Source organism: Bactrocera dorsalis, unplaced genomic scaffold (assembly GCF_023373825.1).
Source record: "Bactrocera dorsalis isolate Fly_Bdor unplaced genomic scaffold, ASM2337382v1 BdCtg007, whole genome shotgun sequence".
In the NCBI taxonomy this organism is placed as follows: domain Eukaryota; kingdom Metazoa; phylum Arthropoda; class Insecta; order Diptera; family Tephritidae; genus Bactrocera; species Bactrocera dorsalis.
Window position 1 is genome coordinate 433,216 of NW_026038058.1, and position 22,637 is coordinate 455,852.

The window sequence follows — 22,637 nt, forward strand, 5'->3', positions numbered from 1 at the left end:
CCTAAAGGTTTCTTATGAGTTATTTCTATTGTCATAAACATAAATATATATGTATACATATATACATTGCGAAAGTAAAACTAATATGCCTATTACACTTTATCTATTATTAAATAAATAATCGATGAAACCTATGTTTGCTACTATATATAATAGATATCTACACAGATATGTATGCAAAACCAAATTGTAGAGGGGGAGTTATAAAAAAAATATTGGTTTTCAAAGTTACCCTATAAAAACGAAATAAAGATTCAATATTTCAAAACAGGCTTATAATGCTTTTGGAAACTAAATTCGATAAACACAAAAAGGGCTTTTGTACTTAATCAATCTCTCGAAAAACATTGGTTTCGTCCAATGCTCAGAAAAAACTCGTTTTTATCGTATAATGTAATCAATAGTTAATAAACAGAGTAAATTAAATTGAGTAAAAAAAAATAATTCCAACTGCCCCGATATGGTTTAAAGTTATGCTAAAGAATATTAAACTTTGAAGTTACAGAAGAATGTTGGTATGATTTCTTAGTATACATCTTGCATACATACATACGTATACATATGTATATACACACATATATATATATATATATTTAAAATTTCGTTACTTTGTCTATAATCGAATTTATGTATTTAAATCTTTGTCGTTACTGTACAAACAATACAAGAATTATATAATTTTCTTATTTGCTAGTAATACTTAGAAAAATTCCATTCGCACTTTGTCTCCATCGCCACCCTTGATTTACATCAATTCACAATATATATATAATTAATCTGCCGTTATATACATATCTCTTTAAGCCAGGGCTGGGATATATTTTGCTCGTATCAACGCTGTTGCATCTATGGGATACATATATGTATTTATATATATGTAACACTCACACAGCCGTCTCATGGTCAGTCTCATCAATTCTACCTAATCGCCAGGAGTTAGGATCACCCGCTGCAAAAGAGTTTTTAGTGTAATTAGTGAAAAAAAAAACAAATTATGGCAAGATTAAAGATAATGGTAATGTAAATGTGTAAGAGATGTTTTCGGAAATTTGCATTGGACGTATATTTTAGACTCTTAAATTACTCATGTTCCACTATCATATATGAAAAATGTTACAATGATAGTCAATATATTTTCAAACAAAAAGATGCATATCGAAAAAAAAATTTTCTTTAATATAACTTCAAAAATATGTATATACATACATACATATGTATATATGAAGTGCAACAGAGTGAATTAATAACAAAATAATGTGCACTAAGAAGATATGACTTCGTAGTTTGTTCAATGACTAATACTTCAGCATATGCATATCCTTAAAGATAGATCTTATATCTTTTGTATATGATCCAATCATTTTCTATATATTCCGAATTTGTAATCTGTGGTTTATAATAGCCAACATAATTTTTAATATGTGTATTAATACACACTAATACAACAAAAATCTATATTGTTCCTCCTTAATCTATAGTAATTAAGATTTAACAAGCTTCTACGAGGTGCATTCTAAAAATCAGTCAAGAAAAGGAAACACATATGTATTTGTTCATGTATAAAGTTTGAAAATATGCCTATGTACATATGCACATGTACTCATACAAACACACACATGCACAAGCATGCATTAATCAACTTACCGCAATCATAGTACTTCGATATCCTCGGTATGGCTGGTGGTATATTAACGCAACATTTTTGTGAGAAAAGAAACGGTAACAAGAGAAATTTTAAATTAAACAAAAGAATAAATATAATTTGTAATATTCAAATAATAAATACAAAATATGTCTGCATATTTTTTGTATTTAAATATTTCTAAACCGCAATAAAGACTACCATAAACGCTTCCATCGAAAGTAGCTACATACATATAAAGTAGTGAAGCTGATTGTATGTGTTTATTAAATCATAAGCACTGTCCGCGATGTAACAATACAAAAATATCTATGGGGAAACAAACATGCCTATATTCACCCAAAAGTCTTTATCCATGACAAAACAATCATTATTTAATTTATTTAATAAATTTTTGTTCGATTGAAGTTGTACTAAGATCCAGTAAGAACTGAAATGTGATTCAGATACACACAAGCATGTACAGGTAACTTTATCTGTAAAGCCCCTTTCCGATTTTCAACCCAACCGTATTTTGCTTGAAGTGTCGAAATTCGGTATTATGGTTTTCAACGCAGCCTGTTAAATAGTTTTTCTGATGAAGTGTTATTAATCGTCAAATTTTTTTGTTTTGTTTGACTGTTTTATTTTGACTCAGTTTTGACCCCAAAATTTTGTGCATCGTAATATAAATTAGAACTAATTTCGGCTTTCATATTTTCACTTTTTCGAGAATGGAAATAACTTTGATTTTTTATTTACAGCTGCTTAACTACAAGGTCAAAATTTTCACTTTCTCGATTGGCAATATAGCAAATAGTGAAATTCGTAATACCAAAAAAGACCTTAGTTGATCTGAAGTTAAATTGCTTTAACATCAATTCATATGAGGGGTATAATAAAAAATGTACATATGTTTTCTAAACTAATGGATGTGGGTCAGACAAGCTGTTAAAAATTAAAATAAACGTATTTTCGGTTATTAGAAAAGTATTTAATGCTCGTTATTAGTTTTAATAAAAAAGGATAACACTCCTTTAATATTATCACTAATAAAATGATAAGGCCTGAATTATAATGTAATAATGAATTATTAAGTTGAAAGTCCTTTTCATTTAATGCAAACTTGAACTTAAAAGTGACATACGTACAAAGAAACGTAAATAGTTGAGCAGCATCGCAAACTGAGTAAAGTTATGTATTTCCTAACGGAGAGTGGAGCATATTCAAGAAACGTATTAACCTTCTCATTCCATTAATTTGTCATTAAGTAGTTAAATTTATTTCTACGTAGTTACATATACTATATATTAAACACAAACTCGCAAAATTGAGCTTCTAGACGCTTTAATTAGTTTTGTATACAACTTTACTATTTACATACATACATACATATACATATGTACCTATATACATACATATCTTTATACTAAAAAGAAGCATATATCGTCACCTAAAATGCAAAATAACGTAACAACATTTTCAGAAATTTATGGGGGAAGAAACATGTTATGTAACAAATTTTAAATATTGGTTAAAACTAGATTATATTTGGTGGCAGAACTTTCAAATGTTGGGCATATGTACTTATATCTGTACGTATGTATTTTGAAGTAGTGAATCGTAATCACTAAAATACTCAATTTCGAATTTTTTGATCATACGTTATTTTGCATTTTAGGTGACGATATGTAGTTTACACAAGAGTTATAATATATGTATTTGTGTTTCAACTTTTTGGTATATTTCAAATTATTTACTCGATTCATTAGTTGTCGCTTCTGGGATAAATCTAATAATAACAGTTATTATGAGCTTTAGAGCGGATTTTCCATCGCTGCACAAGCAAACTACATTTTTTTATATTAAAAAATAATCAAACTAAAAAACATAACATGGCGACATAAAAGTTTACAATATTTGTGTTTTTTGAAAAACTAATTTTTTAATAACTCATATCCAGTACATATGAGGTGCATACTCGTATGACGTGTTGTGCACGAACTTAAGAAAACTGTAGTGTGATCAGATGAATATTAGCAATGAATGGTGGGTATATGAATGATGGCCGTTGATAGTTGGGGCGATGGTGGAAGCAATGGTGTTGGCGGCAATATAGCGTCTACGCAGCAAATGCATTTCGTCTTTAAATTTACGCTTGCGTGTGAGTTTGCGTTTCTGCTGTGCTCGATCGCATCGCTTTTAGCCTGAGTGATCAATTGTCCATTAGCATGGAGACGTTAACTCTTTGCGTACGACACTTTTATGCCGAGTAGATGATAAAGCAGATTTTTGATTTGGCGCTTGCACTGGCTGATTTGACACCATATGCAGTGTATTAGATTTATAGGTACGGCCAAGTAAAGGTACATGCTCTTCTAAAATAGAACAATAACAAAGTATAAATAAATAAATGTAAGACATGAGGAAATCAAATGGTATAAATAAAAATATATTCGGATGTGCTTTCATATGAATATGCTTTGAAATTAATATAAACATACATACATAAATATATACTACTGTGATCAAATTGAAAGGTGAATTTTGTTCATTTCATCTCCTTCAAAGTAATCTCCTCCCGCTGCAATACACTTATGCCAACGAAATTTTCAGTCATCATAGCACTTGGAAAAATCCTCCGTCGTGATGGCCATCAGAGACGTCTTCGATTCACCTATTATATTCTAAATTGAGTCAAAACGGTGTCCTCGGAGGATCATGCGAATTTGCTGAATAGCCAGAAGTTACACGAAGGTAAATACGAATACGATGGTTGCGGCACGATATTAGGTGAAAATGTGGCGAAATGATCACGAATAACCAATGTAGTATTATCGCACTTCTTTGTTCAATAAATTTAGAAAGAGTACACATAGAAGAATTCACTTTTAGAGCCTCACAAAACGACGCGTATCTCAAATACTAATAAATATTTTGACGGGAAATATATCACCAATATACTGCCAACTTAAAGAAAAAAAAATTTACCGATTCGAAAAACACGCGAAGCATAAATTAAAAATTCACTTTTCAATTTGATCACAGTAGTATGTATGTATCATTTCATCTCAATTTATAATATATACATAAACAAAAACGATAATTATAAAACCCCATTATTGTAAATTGTACAGACATATTCCTAAATTTCTGGAGTCAAAGGTATCCAAAGTCAATTAATTTTAGGTTTGTTTTTAACGCGATGGCGTAAGAAACTCCATTTATTTTGTTGTTTCAGTTACCACTTTTACAATCTGCATAACACAAAAAACATACATACAAAGCTTCAAAGGAGAACTAAAAAAACAAAATACATAAAACCGAAAACATTTGAATGTGATTATTTTATCTAAATTCTTATGTTAAAATGGGTGTAGTTACAGTTTTTACAGCATTTGATTTTTACACATGCATCGACAATTCTGCACCATAATCTCTATGGCAACAAATTTATCTATATTAAGTATATATGTATGTATGTACATATATACTCATGATTTACCTCACCTGAGGTTTTCTTATCAAATCTGGAAGTTAGGATAGTATCGATCCGATTTTACTATTATAATGCCACATACTTTACATAAAAATGTTCCATAGGTTTCATTAAAGGTACCTCACATACAATCTTATTGAGTAAAGTCAGCCAGATGTTCGAAACTCCTGATATTAATTATATGGGAGGGTAGGTCAAGTTTTTGTTCAATTTTATTTATTTTAGGCTTAAAGATACACTGCTATGAGTAAAACATGCTTTGTAATTTTAATTGAGATCTTAATTTACTGCTTAATTATGGCACTTTATAGGCTTACAGTTAATGACGCTTTGTGGGCGTGGCAGTGATCCGATTACGCCCTTCTATGAATTCGTAATTTTATTTGGTACTAAGATACCCGCATACCAGTTTCATCAAGATATTTTTACTCAAGTTACAGCTTGCACGGATGGACAGACAGACAGTCACCCAGATTTCAATTTTTATCGTTATCCTGATCATTTATATATATACATACATAGTATATAACCCTATGTCTATCTCGATTAATTTAAAGTGAACAAAACTCTGTAGCCACAGGTTGCAAGAGTATAAAAATAGTTGCGAAAGAATTCAACATTCATTATTCGGCGAAGCATAGTTTTTAATAAGGAGAGCCGGCGTCATTTTCACAACGTCGAAGGAGATTCGTCCTGACAAAATTGATTATAATAGCTGTAGAGTACTTTGAAATACATACTTGTATTAAACTTAGTAAGGGCCAAAAGAGGGGTCCACTTTTTAAAAACTTCGCTGTACCCAATTACACTTTGTACCATCATATGCATTTTAGGCATGGCATTTTTTAGATTTTCGGTTAACGGCATTTTATGCCCATACAAAACCATATTAACTATGGTGCCAAAGAACATGTGTACAAAGTTTCATCAAGATACCCTTTTGTTCTAGTTATACCTTCCACGGATGAACAGACAAATTGACCGAATTTCAAATTGTCCCGTCGTCTTAATCATTAATATATGTATGTATATATAAATATATATCTACCTCGATTAGTTTTAGGTGTTATAAACAACTGTTATATTCTGTAGCAACATGTTACATATGTATGTACATACATACACATACATATATGGTACATATTGTATTACTCAAATCACATTAAAAGATCTTTCAAATTGGTCGGTTTGTTTCTGAATAAACTTAGATATTTTTCTGTTCTGTTATCTTATAACTACGCTTAGCGGAAATCTGATTGTTGGAAAGTGTGCGTGGTCCCGTTGAGTAGACCGATTTCAACCTTACCATCATCCTTTTTCTGTTTAGAAGTGGTTGAAATTTTTATCGAATTGTTAATAAATGTTTACTATTCATCTACGTACAATGTACAGAATGAAAACACATAAAATAGTTAAAGTATTTAACAACAAAAAAATTAATCATAACAAAATTTAACTAGATAATTTATTCAAAAGTAACATATTTACATACATACGTACATATATTACAAATATAAATCGAATGTGTCAAGCGATGCAAATAATTATCTACAAATACATACATATGTATATGCATACTATTACTACTACTCAGTATGCCTTACGAAGATAACTAATGAAGATTAGAATAAGAATACCCAATTTGTACATTTCATTAATGCGTACATATGTATGAAGATACCTATAATATAATAAAATTATGTGTATGTATATCTAATGTCAGTAAGTATTTGCTAACAAGTGTCCGTTATACAAACTTATAATCTGCATTCAATCTTTACTTACGAAAATGTTTTTCAATCAAATTTTACTAAGCTCGTGTGCGAGTACAATCACGAAAAGCACAAATTCTAATAATCTCATGAACTTACCCTGAAGCTGGCGATTTATTAATGCCGTTAAGCCATGTCCTTCCACACTCTTCTTCATGATCAGCATGGGCTTGTCTTCGGCATCATCATAACTGCCCGATGGTAAAAATCCATTACTAGCTATGGATTCGCTTACCTAAGAATGTTCGGAAAGTAGATAAAAAAAGTTATAAGAATGGTAAACACCAACCTGTGTGACTTGCATCAACTTCTTGACAACGTCGCGGCCCAAAATGTGATCAAAAACTGATTGTAAAAATGGTTCAGCCATTATCGATAATTTTAATTTGTCACGATGCCAAATAAGAACGCGTGACTCCTCCATAGCCATAATAGATACCTGATGTATGTACACGTATATTGTGTTAACATTTTGGAGATTAAAAAAGCTGTGTATATACTTTCAAAAATGCAAGTACGTATGAATATGCACACAAAGCAACTCACTTAGATAGGAAGCATTTAGCAAACGTTATAAACGATCCTGCCTTAATTGGATTGGCAAATTTACACTTAATGTAAATAAGTATTTTTTTTCATATTCTATAATATTTTTATCTGGGGACCAGGTGTATCCCGACCTATGTGAATGACTTCGATTGTAATATTCTCGTAGGTGCACAGAGTTTTTCGCGCGACATTAAAATATACCTGAAAGTAATCATCGGTTGATACTCCAAACCATTCTGGTGAATCTAGGAACTGATGAGGAAACACTATATGTAAAGCCCTCTGATTCTGTGATACAACCAACCTATGTAAGGAGTATAAGAAAATAAGATTGTTCAGTTTTAATGGAAATGCTTTTAATTTTCCATTCCTTTTGCCAAATATTATTGGCATTCTATATTTCATAATAATTACATAAGAAGATAACTCAAAGAAAAATTTTGGGGTTATTATTTCAACTTACTTTCCAGACAGAACGAGCGATAGACTATCAACTTTGGTTATTTTCTCTTGCGCATACACTTCCTGGTATTTCAACGATCGGATTAGTTTCATACAACTCAAAATTTTTTTGAACTGATGTCTCGTCACGCGAAGGGGTTTAAATAAACTGGCATATACCTGAAAGCATTCGAAACCGTCTATGAAATCATCCAATTCTTTTTGTTTTGAAGTATCATTAATTGAAAAAATAAAACAATATTTACAAAACTATTTTCATACATACATATACCATATACCATATACCAAATATATGTATCGTAATATTTAAAAAAATTATATATTTATAAAAATATTTTGATAGATACATATGTGATATATAAGAATATCAAAATTGTTGTATGTATATAGTCAAAATACATTCACGTGGCTATAGGTTTTTACGTTCAACGGTATTTATATAGCTGTGAGATAATTATAAACAATACGTACATACATATTTAGTAGCCAAGATCACATTTGCATTACGAAAAATTATAATATTGTACAATAATAGACAAAGTCAATAATTTCTTAGAAACTAATTTAAAGGTATGCAGCTTCGACAAATAATCGAAACTGTACATACATACATATGTACATATGTGTCGTACTATCATATGATTTTATTTTTGCTTTAGTGGTTTTATTTTCAAAAAGTCAATCATTAAGAAAGATATCGCAATATAAACTTAAATTGACTACCTGGGTTCATGTATATACTATATTCATTGGATAGTTAATATTTATCGGTTATGCGTTATGACATGATCATTTTCATTGCACTTCATTGTTATTCAAGAAAAATGAAACGTTAAAATTGTTCGTCAGTGCTTGCATATAAGAATGTCAATGACAGTGCGTAATATTAGTTGCGCAGCACCTTCAAATTCAAATAGCAAATACGTTACGACATATCTGCCTCTTACGCCTCTCTCAGATGTGCATCTTGACGTTATCTAACAAATGGATTGTATTTACCAGAGGTTAAAGGATGCCAACTTATTCCAGTTTCAGAGCGCATCAAAACTAGTGTTTTTTATAAGATTTTGCATTGTAGCCAAATAATAATTTTTGGGCATTTAAATTGAAACTCCGCAACATTAAAAATTATTATATATATAAATCTTGTGACCGTGTGTTTGCATTTGAACTGCTCCTAAATGGATGGGCCGATTTTGATGAAATTTTGTGTGTATGTTCGAGGAGATTCGAGAATAGTTTAGATTTACAATTTGGTCCACTGGAGAACGTTTTTTCGCTACCATCGCAGTATCCAATATTCAAACCTTAAATTGGCGTAAACGAGTATTAAACAAAACGATGCCAAAGTAAAAGGCGACATAATAGAACTGCAATCAAATGCACAATGCAATGATTTTAAACTGGCTCATTTATCATTCGATGAATAATATACCACGGGCATCCCAAAAGACTGATGCCATAACCTTGCCAGCCGATTTTTTTGTCTTTCCACGCTTGAGAACCGTTTCTTAATATGCAGTCCACCAGGCTGACAATCGATTGGACTCGATTGATAGTATTTTTACCCCAAAAACCAATTCTTTCTTAACGCACGAAATGCTTTTTGATTCATTTTTGTTGCTTCATCAAAAATGCGATTATTCCTTAACTAATACTTATAATCTAACTAATAGAAATCATATAGATGGTATTAGTAGTACTACCTATGTATCAGCCACAGTAAAACGTAGGCGGGTCCTCTAGTTATTATATATATGTATATCCGTTTAACATATGGAGAAACTATTTAAAACTTTTTTTGTGATTTTATGATATACTAAAACAATTGAATTTTTTTTACCATTTTAAATTCTAAATTGGTTACAAACATCACAAAAGATTTCATCGCATACATTTCAATTTCGCGCCTTCTTTAATTTTCATTGCTTTTTGTAAGTGATCTTGAACAGTGACAATAAATATCTCCCTTCACATATTGAATTTCACATTGTGGAATTTCAAACTGACCGTCTTTTTCCAATTGCAAAACGTGAAAACCTCCTCAACTCCATTGTCAAAGTTTAACAGCTGATTTAGACTCTCACTTCCAATCTCTGATAATCACTCTCACTGGTCTCTGATAATGAATATAAGCTTTCTCATATTAGAACTGCAATCGGATATTTTTGCCTCTCTAATAGATGAAATGAAATGATAACCACACCCATCTTCATACAACGGTCATTCATGTCTCTAAGTGTCCACCTATAAGTGGTTATTCTGCCATTTCCCTCCACTATTGCAGTACTTGATGAAAATCTGCGGATTAAGAATCTGTAAGAATTGAATCGAATACTTTATACTCTTGCAACTTACAGCAATCAAAGCTGGCGAAATTTCTGCAGGTGTTGACAAAACTTTATAAGTATTTAACAAGGAATAACTAAGTTCTGGTGTAATCGAGCATTTCATACTCTTCCAATTTTCCAGGAAAATACTTTCATTTGCATAAAGTTAGTAGAAAAGCCCTCCCTCAATTTTATTAAAATCACAATAATAATATTTGCCGATACACATATGTACATATGTTGCATTAAGTCAACTTGAATTTCGAAAATCTCTCTATTAGGTATATGGGGGCCAAAAAAATATGGATCCGATTCAAACCATTTTTTACATATAGGCTTTTCATAATATATCTCAGAAAGGATTATCTCCGAAATTCTATAACATATCTCACAGATTGACTGATATATTCGACAAAAAGTTCGCAAATGGAACTTTGATTCACATATTCAGTATTTGAAAGAATTGGATGGAATTTAAAATTGGGTTATATGGGAGGTAGGCATGATTGCAGTCCGATTGGCTTGTTTTGGTCGAAATCGGTGAAATAGGTTCTGAGATGTGGCTTTTCACCAAAATATGGGCACTCCCACGCTCATCGTCCATTTTTGACCCCTACTCCTAAAAAATCCTCTTGTATCATTTGATTGATTTATCGCGCTTATATTAGTTTTTAAAGGGACCATTATATGATTAGTGGGCGAGGTTATCACCCGTTTTCAACGAATTTTATGGCACTTAATAGATTTTCATTTTGCCAAAGAACACATGTACCAAGTTAGATTAAGATATTTTATTTTCGATGAAACTTGGTAACGCAATTAATCGAAGGCTTATACAGGACCATAACTAAGCTCAACAATTAGATGCAAAACTATTATTTGATATATTGAATCGTATTAGGAAGGGCATCTGTGGATTAAAAATATTTGAAAAATTTAAAGTTTAATAAGCACATTTCCCAAACCACTAAAGTTAAATCAAATAAAATTCTAAAAATTCTCAGGGCTAATCTTTTCCGTATCCCCTCCGAATCGAATGAAAATTACTGAATGCGTTATAGACATTATATCCGAGATGGTATTAACGATAATGGGTCTGGTTTAACTCCGGATCTGTTAAAACAATCTCAACCAAATTTGGTACCTAGTATTATTCTGACCTTTCTATAGTACGGTGGTTTTGGAATCCATTTGATACTTTCACTTTACAGTATGCAAATGAAGGATTAATTATAATTTCGGAATAAAACTATGCACAAACAGTGACTTTAAAGTATGCCATCTCGAGTTTAAAAATTGCCAAAATCCAATCATAACTGCCCAAGCTTCTACATACCGAAGATGTGGATATATACTGGGGATAACATATGGCTGACTTTTTACCAAAAAAATCGGTCAATGTGGGAGATATATTATTGAAATTCGGAGAGAATATATTTCTGATTTGGATATTGGGTTAAAACTTCCCCTTCTGTACTAGCTCTAACTTCAGTAAAAATTGAGAATGTAATATGGTACACCTGTTCCTTGGCCAAAAAGCGAAGAACGAATTCGAATATGGTTCGCCGTTCAGCGAAAACCTGTAAAAATGGATGAAATCGGGAGGTAATCCCCCCCACTACCCATATAACGGTACTGTTAAAAACTGCTGAAAGTTCGATATTTCAATAACTAAATAGAGACCAAAAATTTTACTGGTAGTTGGTAAGAGAAGGCTTTATAGGAGTCGGAGAAAAAATTTGACGATGGGCGTCGGACCGCTCACTTTAAAATGGCCTGTCCCTTTCACATTCCAGTATACAAATCAAGAAGCAATTATTATAACAAAAGGTCAATACTTCCCTTAACCCCCATATACCGAGTATAAAGATTTCGACCTCCCATACCATGTTAGACCGCGAATATCTGCCAATATGTGGGCTATTTAAATATAGTTGATAGAACGTGATTTTCATATAACGGTGAATCCTTGTGCTTAAACGAATATGTACATAAAGATATCCGAACTTAGCGACTCCCGAACTTAGCCTTTCCTTACATGTTTTATTTAGAAAACTAAAAGACTTTCATATTTCTCATTTGACTAGGAATATTAGAAACAATGAATACGTTAAACGAATTATGTAGGCAAGCAAAGATCGTATTATGTATACTAATATTATAGTTTGAATACACAATCACAAGATAACACAATAAAATTCGAGACACCCAAATACATACATACATATGTACATACATATGTATATTGAATGCTCCAAACAATCGTCTTGGAAATTTATCTAACAATATCCTGCTAACCAAAGAAAGTGAATATCGCATTTAATGTGCACACATTCCTACCATAGGTATTAATGATTACTAACTGTGGTTGCGCTCATTTATAGCCATCCAAATGGCACAGTAATGATTTTGCCTCTTAAGTGCCAAAGTCAAACAATGAACAAACAATGAACTGACAATAAAAAACCCGACTGTAGAAAACATAATGTCATTAAAAGTAAAACTACCTAAAAATGAAATAAAATACCGGCCGACCAGTAATATCACAAAAGCAAACGATTCCGAGGCGAAAAAGCATTACAGAATTGCTCTTCAAGATCCGCAACTGTGCTTATATCGCCAGCGCAGACATCACTGATAACACCAGAGTCACGTACGCCACTCACAACCGGCCAATGATCCAACGATTCCACTGTCCGACAACTGTAATTACCAACACCAAGCAATTTAAGGTATATCCAGCATTTCTCACCCTGAGTAATCTCATAAGCCTGAGCGCGACGAGGTAGTACTCGTATGCTGACAATATTCAGATTTGCCACAATTTCAGCCGATCGAGATGGAGCGCAAAACAATTTGCGGAGAATGTCATACAATAATCTGCAACAATAAAAACGCGCTCAAACCCTCCTGCACCGACAAACGCGTTACATCCTTTATCTCCGACCAAACCACCCACTTGCATATCTGAGCATAGCTTTTACATTGAATAGTTTACGATACTTTGAATGGTGGGAATGAGAACGCTTATATGTATGTACATACATCAACATAAATACATATGTAGGCGTGTTTTAATACCCCTCAACAGAAATCAGAAAAGGAGTAAAATGCATTTGAAAACGAATTTTCTAAACTAAAGAATCTCAATAAATACATTCAGCATGAATGAAGCGTTTACTAATTAACCACTAATCCCTAAGTTTCGGCCGATTGATCGTCTGTTTCCACGTCGTAAACATAGATTTAAGACTCATCGCCTATATGAATAATTTGTATCAATAAGAAACACTTTCTCGCGACAAACAATTATCACCAAAAAGCCTCTTCCAACATTATAATGTGGTATTTGGCCAGTTATACCAACATAGAAAAAAGATTTCGACAAATAAGTTTTTTGAATAAAAGAATTACTATCCCCTTACCTTGCCCTATATACATATATTTTGAAAACCAAAAATTTATGTACGTATGTATATATGAGAAATTTTTAGTTTGATACTCAATTGCGTAATATGAATTTATAACACTTTGGGCGGTTGCCAAAATGATGCAACTTTGAGCAATGCATTGATATTTTTAATAATCGCAAAATATGTAACAGTATTGTCATATATTGATATATTGTATCTGGCCAACAATTGATAGAACACTCATTTGTTTTACCAATAGACACGTGTGCGGTTAGAGGATTGCGAAAAAAAATCGAATCTCTACTTTGCTGCTCGTGAACAAACTTTCAACAACGATTAGAGAAACTCAGTAAATGTGTGGATACCACATTAAAGTGGTAAAATCTCGTTCCATTTTCTACATAAATTTATTTATTGTTGGATTCACGACTATCCAAATTATCGAAAAGAAGACTGCTTATGTATATGTTATACAAGATATTTGTTACAAAATTTCAAAACTTTAAACTATTGTATACTTTTGTTCATGTTTGAAGCCATAAAAGTTAGATTTTAACACATTTTTGAAGTAAAAGATGTGAAAACAAATTTACTAGTTTAATCTAAAAACTAATAATCGCTAATATTGACTAATACTTTTTCTATCTGTTATGCGAACCGTGACTGCAGTAATTATCATTTCTTAAAGAGTTAAAAATATATTGGAAATAAGTAGATATATTAATATTAGTAAAAAAATTGATAATATTAAATTTAAATAAAATTTTTAATAGTTATCTTATCAGAATTTTGATAAAAAAGTTATATATATGTATGAATGTATGTGTATGTACAAATGTATGCATATAGGAGTTGCACATACATACATACATAGGTACATTTATGAGGTCAGTGCTCTACATATCATCATTGAATTGTGGGGAAAAATGCAAAACACTACAACACATATATACAAACGTGCATAATGTTGACATTTTCATTTTGTATTTATGTATGTATGTACATATGTACGTTATTGAATGATAAAGGCTGTGAAATTTGATGCCTGGGTCACAGAGCGTTAGAATAACTCCACATACGTACATATAACTCCAGAACTGATTCAATACCCATAAATCACAAATCATATTATTCGCGACAATAATTGGACCTTGGTTTTATGACAATGATAACATCACACTTATTCCTACAAAGTAATATAACACAACAACAACGAGAAAAACAGTTGAAAAAATTTAATACATATTTACTTTCCACCACTAATTCCCTCCAGGGTATTGTACAAAAAAATTACGAATTGAAATCGCGCAAGGTCTCACGTGAGCCATAGAAGCAACATATGTACATATGTACATATGTTTTTGCCAATAACTTATCGTCAAACTACGCGATTAACGACTGTGTGATTGTTTATCTAGAGCACTACTAACACAGCGAAATTATTTCAATAATTTCACAAAAATTTCGTAAAGATTTTAAACTACGTATGACTGCGCTCGCTTGCTTTCGTCACAGACCTATTCATTCATTCTTATACATATGTACATACGTAATGCTCATATGATCGTTCATGATGCGTCCCGTGGCCGTATTGGCCCCCTAAAATCGAATAAATATAAAATATATTTATGTATGTAGGTATATGTCCGCTGATAATTATGTACACAATGTTTTACCGATCTTATCCGTTGCTATGGGGATTTTTTCATACTTATAGATGACGCTGCTATTGACACCAAATACAGTTATGATGAGCAACTGTATTTACCTTTGCACGTCATTTTGACTACACTCATACTTTTAAACATCAGAAGTATATTTAGTCTACAAACCAGGTAATTAATAATTATTCACATACATTTCACATATTACATACATATACACTCATGCATGTATATACATACATACATATGTACCTATAAAAATGTTTATTTTTTTTAACTAAAAAGTGTCTGGTAATATTAAAATTTACTAAGTAATGTTATTACATACATGCAACAAAATGTATTGTTTTGATTTTTTTTAAATTGCTACTAAAAAAATAATTATGGTATGAACAAAATGTGAATATTACACTGACAATGATCACTATCCGATTTTGGTGAAATTTTGTCTTGTATTTATGGATTAAGGGAATGATTGTATGTATTGTGGGAAACTTCGCAACCGCAGAGTGTATCACATTTTTGAGCAACCAAAACATCGGGGATCCCATTAAAATGTATGAATGTCCATATATGAAATGAAATGAAACTAACTCATGATTCATAAAGTACAAGTTTATACTATATAGATTAAATTATTTAAACCAAAATGTCAAGAACTTCTATGAATCGAATATCTAAATCATAGAATTACAAGATCGACCCAAGCCGAGTAATCCTTAAAATTTGTTCATAAGTGCATACATTTACGGTTAACGTTGCGTAAGTTGCCAAATACATTACCAGAGGGTGCATTTTGGGTACCTACATATAGTACGTTTGTATGTTTATATAAACTCTTCTATAAAATTAAATAATATTCATTATTGGGTATACATCCCTGGTTTTATAATTTTTTTCTGTAAAATAATCTTCTTCATTCAATCCTCTATGATTCCAATTTTGTCAAATTAAATGATGTACTTAAGAAAATTTAGAAAGGAAACCGTTGAGTTCAGTTATGAATTTCAATTGTTTTATTATTTTGAAACCTGAACTTGAATATACTTACATAGGAACATACATATGTATAGTGATATAATAATCTGAACAATAAATAAATTTGCGCACCATTCGAAAAGCTTCACTTGCGCGCTTGCCACTAAAAAATTTGGAAGTAAAATGACATTAATACGCCGTCCAATGAAGGAATGATGACAATCACAACGTCGGTAATAGTGGTAATAAAGACAAGTACCATCACTTCCATATTGGAAAGCTGTAAATCTCACGTAATTTCATGGCGGTATTCTAACATCGTATATTTAACGTGTAAGTTAAAGTACACATATTAATACCTACAAAGCTTAACTTTCACGTATCTATGTATGTGTATAGAACTCATAGACAAGTGATCAAATCGGGTATATTTTATAAAACTGGCAATATTAAAAGGTGGCATTCTCCCTGGGACAAAGCGATGAGTTCAAAATCATGGTCTGAAGGGTATACAGATGTGAATATATTTACTATATCTGACTTCACAACAGCAAACTACCAAGAGAAGCTTTTATTTACATTTTATACTTGAAACTCTTATATTTCGACAATTCAGCGGTCGATCTGAGTGAACTGAGCGAATGAGTAGTAGTGCCAACCGAAGAGCAGTTCGTTCACGTTTCATGTTCTCTGGTTGAAGTTCTCGGAGCGTCATGCGCACAACACCGAACAATGACTGGCCGCAGTTGTTGTTGTTTGATGTTCTCTGGACAGGCAATGTGATCTTCGACAATATTGGTGTCGACGGTGCGAACGAAGAATGTATTGCACGAATATAAAACCTCACTGCAGTGATAATTGAATCAAAAGCGTTCAATACTTCGACTAGTCCAAGTATCGTGCGGAAGCTACGGTGCGGTCAGTTCGAGACAGTTGAAGTGGAAACTCACTAAAGGAATAACAAGTGTGAAAAGGCTTTTATCGAAATTAATAGTGAATCGATCGAAACCTACTAATAACCACTTTAATTTTAAATTAAAAATCCAACCACTTTGCCTACAAATTTCGAAAGTTAACAATTATAAGAAACAAAAAAAGTAAAGTGAAATTAAAATAAATAAACAAAAAATACACTTATGTATATGCTGACGCTCATACCATATTCCCCTGAAATATCCATTTAAAAAAAAAAAAAAAAAAATATGTGCCAAACTTCCGGTCCCGGTATACAAAGTGATCAAATTCGGAAATTCATAGAACATGGAATGCCGGAGAAAATTGTAAAGACTGTGCAGTATACAATTCGGAAACGGGAGGCTGCACAAAATTCCCCTAACACCAACATGGATACACATAATATAAGCGATGTGAGTGCCTTAAATCCAATTCCTATGGAACAGATGAAACCTTTAAGTATTCCCCGTCTGTGCGGGCGTTTTCGCAACCAAGCAACAGAGTCCGGTGCTTCATTGAAGGATAAAATCACTAACATCGGTGCTGCAGGTAGTGAAGATATTCAAGGCAGTAAACCTCAAGGCGATATGGACGCACTCGCCATAACAACTGAAATGACGAAACACTTCGTGCAACGCATGTGTGGCATTGTGGAAAAAATGCAAAACAGCAAATTATATACGTAAGTCTTCAAATCGCACAGTATATCAATTTGTACATTGCTTGTAATTAAGTTGGCAACAGCGCATTGCTGGTGCAATGGCTTCAGATTTTTGATATTATTTTATTCTGCTTGTGTTCGTACAGACTTTGTGCATGTTAAATACATATAAGTATGTACATACAAGAATAATTCTTTCGTGGTCTCATGACGCTTGAACGATTAAAAATTGCATTTACTTATTAAAAGTAAGGACGTATGAATACTGTATTTCTTTCCGCCCGACATATGAACATATTTACATGCACATGCAATATTCTTTTCAACGTGAATGTTATGTGTACAGTGTCCTAATGGCAATGTCATTACGAACTTGTGAACGATAACAACGTCACGACAGCCACCGATTGACATTCAGAATTAGATCAGTTTTGCAGCAGGTGCTCTTTCAGGTACTTACACACATACATATGTATGTACATCTGCACGTATGAAAATAGGTATAGGTGTGCGTATACAAAAGCTTTGTAAATTTTATCTACAGACGTTCACGCGCCCGCAATTGGAAAGTTTCCGCCTGAAAAAACAATGCAATTGATAGTCGATGTGAAATCATACACACAAACAAATGTTCATCGCTTGCATGTAGGTGTTATTTCTATGTCAACACGTGGCTTCTCTGTGACGATATGTTTTAAGTAATATGGAATAGTAAATAGCTTGAGGTGTGACATCGTAATCGTCGTCTACCGATCATAAAAAGTTTGCGAAGCTTCAAAACCATCCGTACTTTTTATATCGCATTCATGCGCGCATACTCGTTTTTCAACGTGTAGGTTTACAGTTTAGCGCCTTCTTAAGTTTCGACTGAAAGCAAATGCCAGATTGGCTTGTATTTAAGCCCAGCTACAGTTATATTCGTTGTAAAGAAAACTTCTAAAGCGATTGAATGAAGAAACTTATTTTGTTGCCACTCAAGACAATAAACCACGCACTGTATGTACATATATGTATAGTATATGTAAGTGGACTTGTAAGGCCTAACATCGCCCCACAGCTAATGAATAGTGGCAAATCTTTTCAATATGTCATTGATGCTTTAAATGTACTTTCACACTTTAGAACACATATAAACTACCGTATGCACTAACTGACATATTATATAAAGCCCGACCTACATGTGCATACATAAACACTCTATTAATTTCTACAAAGGTAGTTTCATCCCAATAGTGTCATGTGACCTATACACACACAGTTTCAATTATATTTATATATGTGTGTACTTTATACTATAAATGATTAGACAACGCCACAATAAAGATTGCAAGTTCATAGTTCACGCTGAAATGTGCCATAACACCGCACAATTAAGTTTATAGCTTTTTATTAAGATTTTACAAAAATTAATTTAGCATCCTTTCGAGCTAATTACGAAAATACATTTGCACCTTGAACCACCTGTCGTTGCGTCTTTTATACTCTATTTTACACCTATACTTATTATTTGTCCAGCTAGTCAATTAAGTGTTGATATACCAACAAATCAGGGTTTCAATTTGCTGCAATTTTATAAAGGCAAATATTTAGATTTGTACATTCATGGGAATGCAGTGTCAATGAATGCCTCTGCCGCTTGAGGGTTCATAATAAAGCGTTAAATTTGGAAAGTATATCTGTATATTGAGAAGGTGACAGCAATTTCGCGCGAGCACAACCGTTCTGGTCCCAAGTAAGTACTCATATGAAAATTTAACCTCATTTAAATTGCATGCGTTTTCGCACGTACGCCACACCGCTGCGACTTCTAAGCGCATAAATATGCAAGGCAGAGAAAAAATTCAAGCTTTTTTCATAAGATTGGTATTTTTGCAAGCTATACACATCGTGTTTTCAGAAATAAAATTACCTGAAAAAATCAAGCAAGTCTCCGGCTCATATCATGATGGTGTCAATTCCTTCAACAAATAAATACGTTGCGTGTATAACAGTTTTATAATTTTGTTCGCGAAATAGGAAAGAATAACTATAAGCCGTCCCTGAACTCCTTTGATAATTTTGAACCATATAAATGTGTTTAAAGTTACGAACTATCGATATTTTATCAATTTACAGATTGTTGACGAGAACAACGCAACCAGCACACATTGTTGCCGTCTGCGTACTGACTTTTGTTACTTTCACAGTATGGCCAGATATAGTCGACACCCGTAACGTCTCCAATAACAGAGCCTCGGACCAAGTTTCACCCATGGGCGATCGCCGAAACGAACGACATAATACTTTGGCCACAATCGCATACTTGGGCGCATTCGCAACCCATTTTGGTGCCCAGATATGGATGACATTCATCTCAGGTAAAGTACAAATAGTTTTCAGTGAAATTACTACACGTACGCTCAGAAAATTTATAGAAGGCAATTGTATTTCTAAACTAAACGAAAGTTATATTTTATTTGTCCATATATTTTACAATTTAAGGCCAAACTGATACCGATCCTAAAATCACCGGTTATCAGAAGTGCGCAGACGAACCAATTTTCTGCAGAAAATTTAATAAATTATTTGAGCAAATACATATGTACAATATATACATATATTCGTAATATATATTTATATATGTACATATACATATAGTATGTTAATAGGCGCACAAGAAATATAAAATTTGAACCAGCACAATATAATGATAATGATCAGCTTATGTGCGTAAATTAAATAATTCAGTAACGATATTCATACATCCATAAGCAAGTACTATGTTTCTTTTTTTTTTTTTTTTTGCAAATAGTATACGTATTTATTTCTCGTATCTATTGAAGGAAAGCAATTACAACGGCATCAATATTAATTATAGATATGATCAGGTATCTAAGGTATGTTTCCTAAAGGTGGTTAACTTGATATTTTCACGGTGTCCTATGTATGGTTGTATGTATACAAATGTGTTAATGGTTTAGCACGCTGAGTTCGTGCTGGCAGGACTCATCGCTCAAGAGACAGTGGATTATCGATGTCTTCCATGTTTGCTACCATATTACTCCCTATTTTAGACTACAAAGGAACAGACAAACAGCAAAATCATTTTGTTATTTGTATACGTACACGTATACCTACCAGTTTTAGTTTTATTGTTTTATCAAAGTACTTAATGCGCAATTAGCAAAGCATTCTGAAAGGATTAAATTATCTTGATTATACAGTTCTTAAGTTTTGAAATATTTGATTAATTATTATTATTAATAATAATTTGCTTCTATTTCAGGTTTATCATTATATTTCTCGTTGCCACGACATATTTTTGGGCAATGTCAACAGATTCTATTCCCACGTTATTTTGCTATGAGCTCAATATTGAGCATAAGTATGCTGATACTCTTTGTGAAGTACTTCCTCACCTCATGGAATGCAACCGCAATAACACAGCTGATAGCACTGAGTGCCACTGTTTTAATTGAGATTATTATACGACTCTACCTCGCTCCGCCAATGCTGCGACTGATGCATGAGAAATATCGGATTGAAGGTGCTATCGGTAGTGGACGGGAAGTGGGCTCACTTGAGCAAGGCATTCTCATTCAGTGTCCGCACTATCAAAGAATTCACAAAACTTTTCGTCGCATCCATATGACGATCGCCATGGGCAATATGTCCGTATTGTTAGCTACATGCCTTCACTTGTATTTTCTCGCATCGAAAATACAAATTAGTTAAGGTACTAAAATGGATAGATTTGATATTATCCAAACCGAAAGTAGCAACCCAACAAAAATCATTTATAATCACATTTTGATTGAGTTGAAACAGCTTGTGGCAGCTACCAGACCACCGATGTACTGGGTTATGTATGCGGATGTGACAATATCCAACTATATACCAAAAAATTTATTGCATTTGTATAATATAAGAATTTATTAAAATAAAATAAGACGTATTTTTGTTGGTATTGTATCGTACATTCTTATTAGTAAAACTCATATTACCATTATTATAAAATGTATTCTATAAGTTGCATTAAATTTAAGTATGCGAATAGCAAGAATAATTCATAATTATAAACTGTGATACCCCATAACCCTACTCATATAAATCAGTATATGCCCGATAGACAATACCCATCCAAGCATACATACACGCATATACAGATCAGGTCCAGTCCATTTAACCATGAAACCAAATTAGGAATATTATTGTTATGTTAACGATTGAATGAATAGCTACTAATATGTATTATCTAGGATGAGTACGTATAGTAATGTAAGGCATACACATTCATACACATGTTAGTTATTCATATTAGCACAATTGATGTACGTAAATACTTGCAGGCACGTTCGATGAGTTTAGTAAATTTTGAATAGTCTATCAAATTGAAATAACGACCAATATGAATTCTAAAGGTATAACAAGTACAATTATACTATTATAAGAAATCTGCATGTTTTTACATTTTATTATAATCTCATGAAAATGTGTATAATGATTTTAAACCGATTAACATTCGAGATAAACATCTCATGGAATTAAAATAAAGACGAGATTAAATAATATGCAATTAAAAATATATGATTTTTAGCCGTACTTCCTTAGGTAAGTGAAAATTTAATTGTATACTCGTACTATTTATCAAGTATAAATATTAAAGAAAAACATACAACTTTTTTAATTTTTTTGTAGATTCTTAAAGTATTTGCATTTCAATTTATATTCTTGCATTCATCTGAAATATTGTTG

At 32.3% G+C, this 22,637-nt stretch overlaps 2 protein-coding genes across 10 annotated transcripts in view; one reads left to right on the forward strand and one right to left on the reverse strand.

The window, feature by feature from the left end:
- Positions 1-191: 191 nt before the first annotated feature.
- LOC105228243 (blood vessel epicardial substance) overlaps positions 192-22,637 on the reverse strand; it is a 29,152-nt gene continuing 6,706 nt past the window's right edge. For 7 of the 9 annotated variants that reach the window (XM_011207979.4, XM_049461125.1, XM_011207976.4 and 4 more), the window contains exons 4-8: positions 7,905-8,062; positions 7,643-7,745; positions 7,182-7,331; positions 6,992-7,127; positions 2,877-3,999 (exon numbers count right to left, since the gene is read on the reverse strand). In XM_011207979.4, the coding sequence (XP_011206281.2) occupies positions 3,848-3,999; positions 6,992-7,127; positions 7,182-7,331; positions 7,643-7,745; positions 7,905-8,062 (699 nt within the window). In that variant the 3' untranslated portion in view covers positions 2,877-3,847. Of the gene's footprint in view, positions 950-1,644; positions 1,678-2,876; positions 4,000-6,991; positions 7,128-7,181; positions 7,332-7,642; positions 7,746-7,904; positions 8,063-22,637 lie in introns of those variants that run through there. The other 2 variants (XM_011207980.4, XM_029551141.2) reach the window with 2 other exon arrangements.
- Positions 17,082-22,453, forward strand: LOC105228242 (uncharacterized). The gene is made up of 3 exons (XM_011207974.4): positions 17,082-17,924; positions 20,019-20,260; positions 21,169-22,453. Exons 1-3 carry the CDS (start codon positions 17,491-17,493, stop codon positions 21,615-21,617), a joined length of 1,125 nt encoding a protein of 374 aa, XP_011206276.2. The 5' UTR covers positions 17,082-17,490; the 3' UTR covers positions 21,618-22,453.

Bases quoted from the DNA above. Each gene is read 5' to 3' on its own strand.
- LOC105228242 (XM_011207974.4), top strand. From the start codon at position 17,491: ATGTGCCAAACTTCCGGTCCCGGTATACAAAGTGATCAAATTCGGAAA. The intron at 17,925-20,018 runs GTAAGTCTTCAA...ATCAATTTACAG, and splicing joins CAAAACAGCAAATTATATAC to ATTGTTGACGAGAACAACGC. The intron at 20,261-21,168 runs GTAAAGTACAAA...CTTCTATTTCAG, and splicing joins ATGGATGACATTCATCTCAG to GTTTATCATTATATTTCTCG.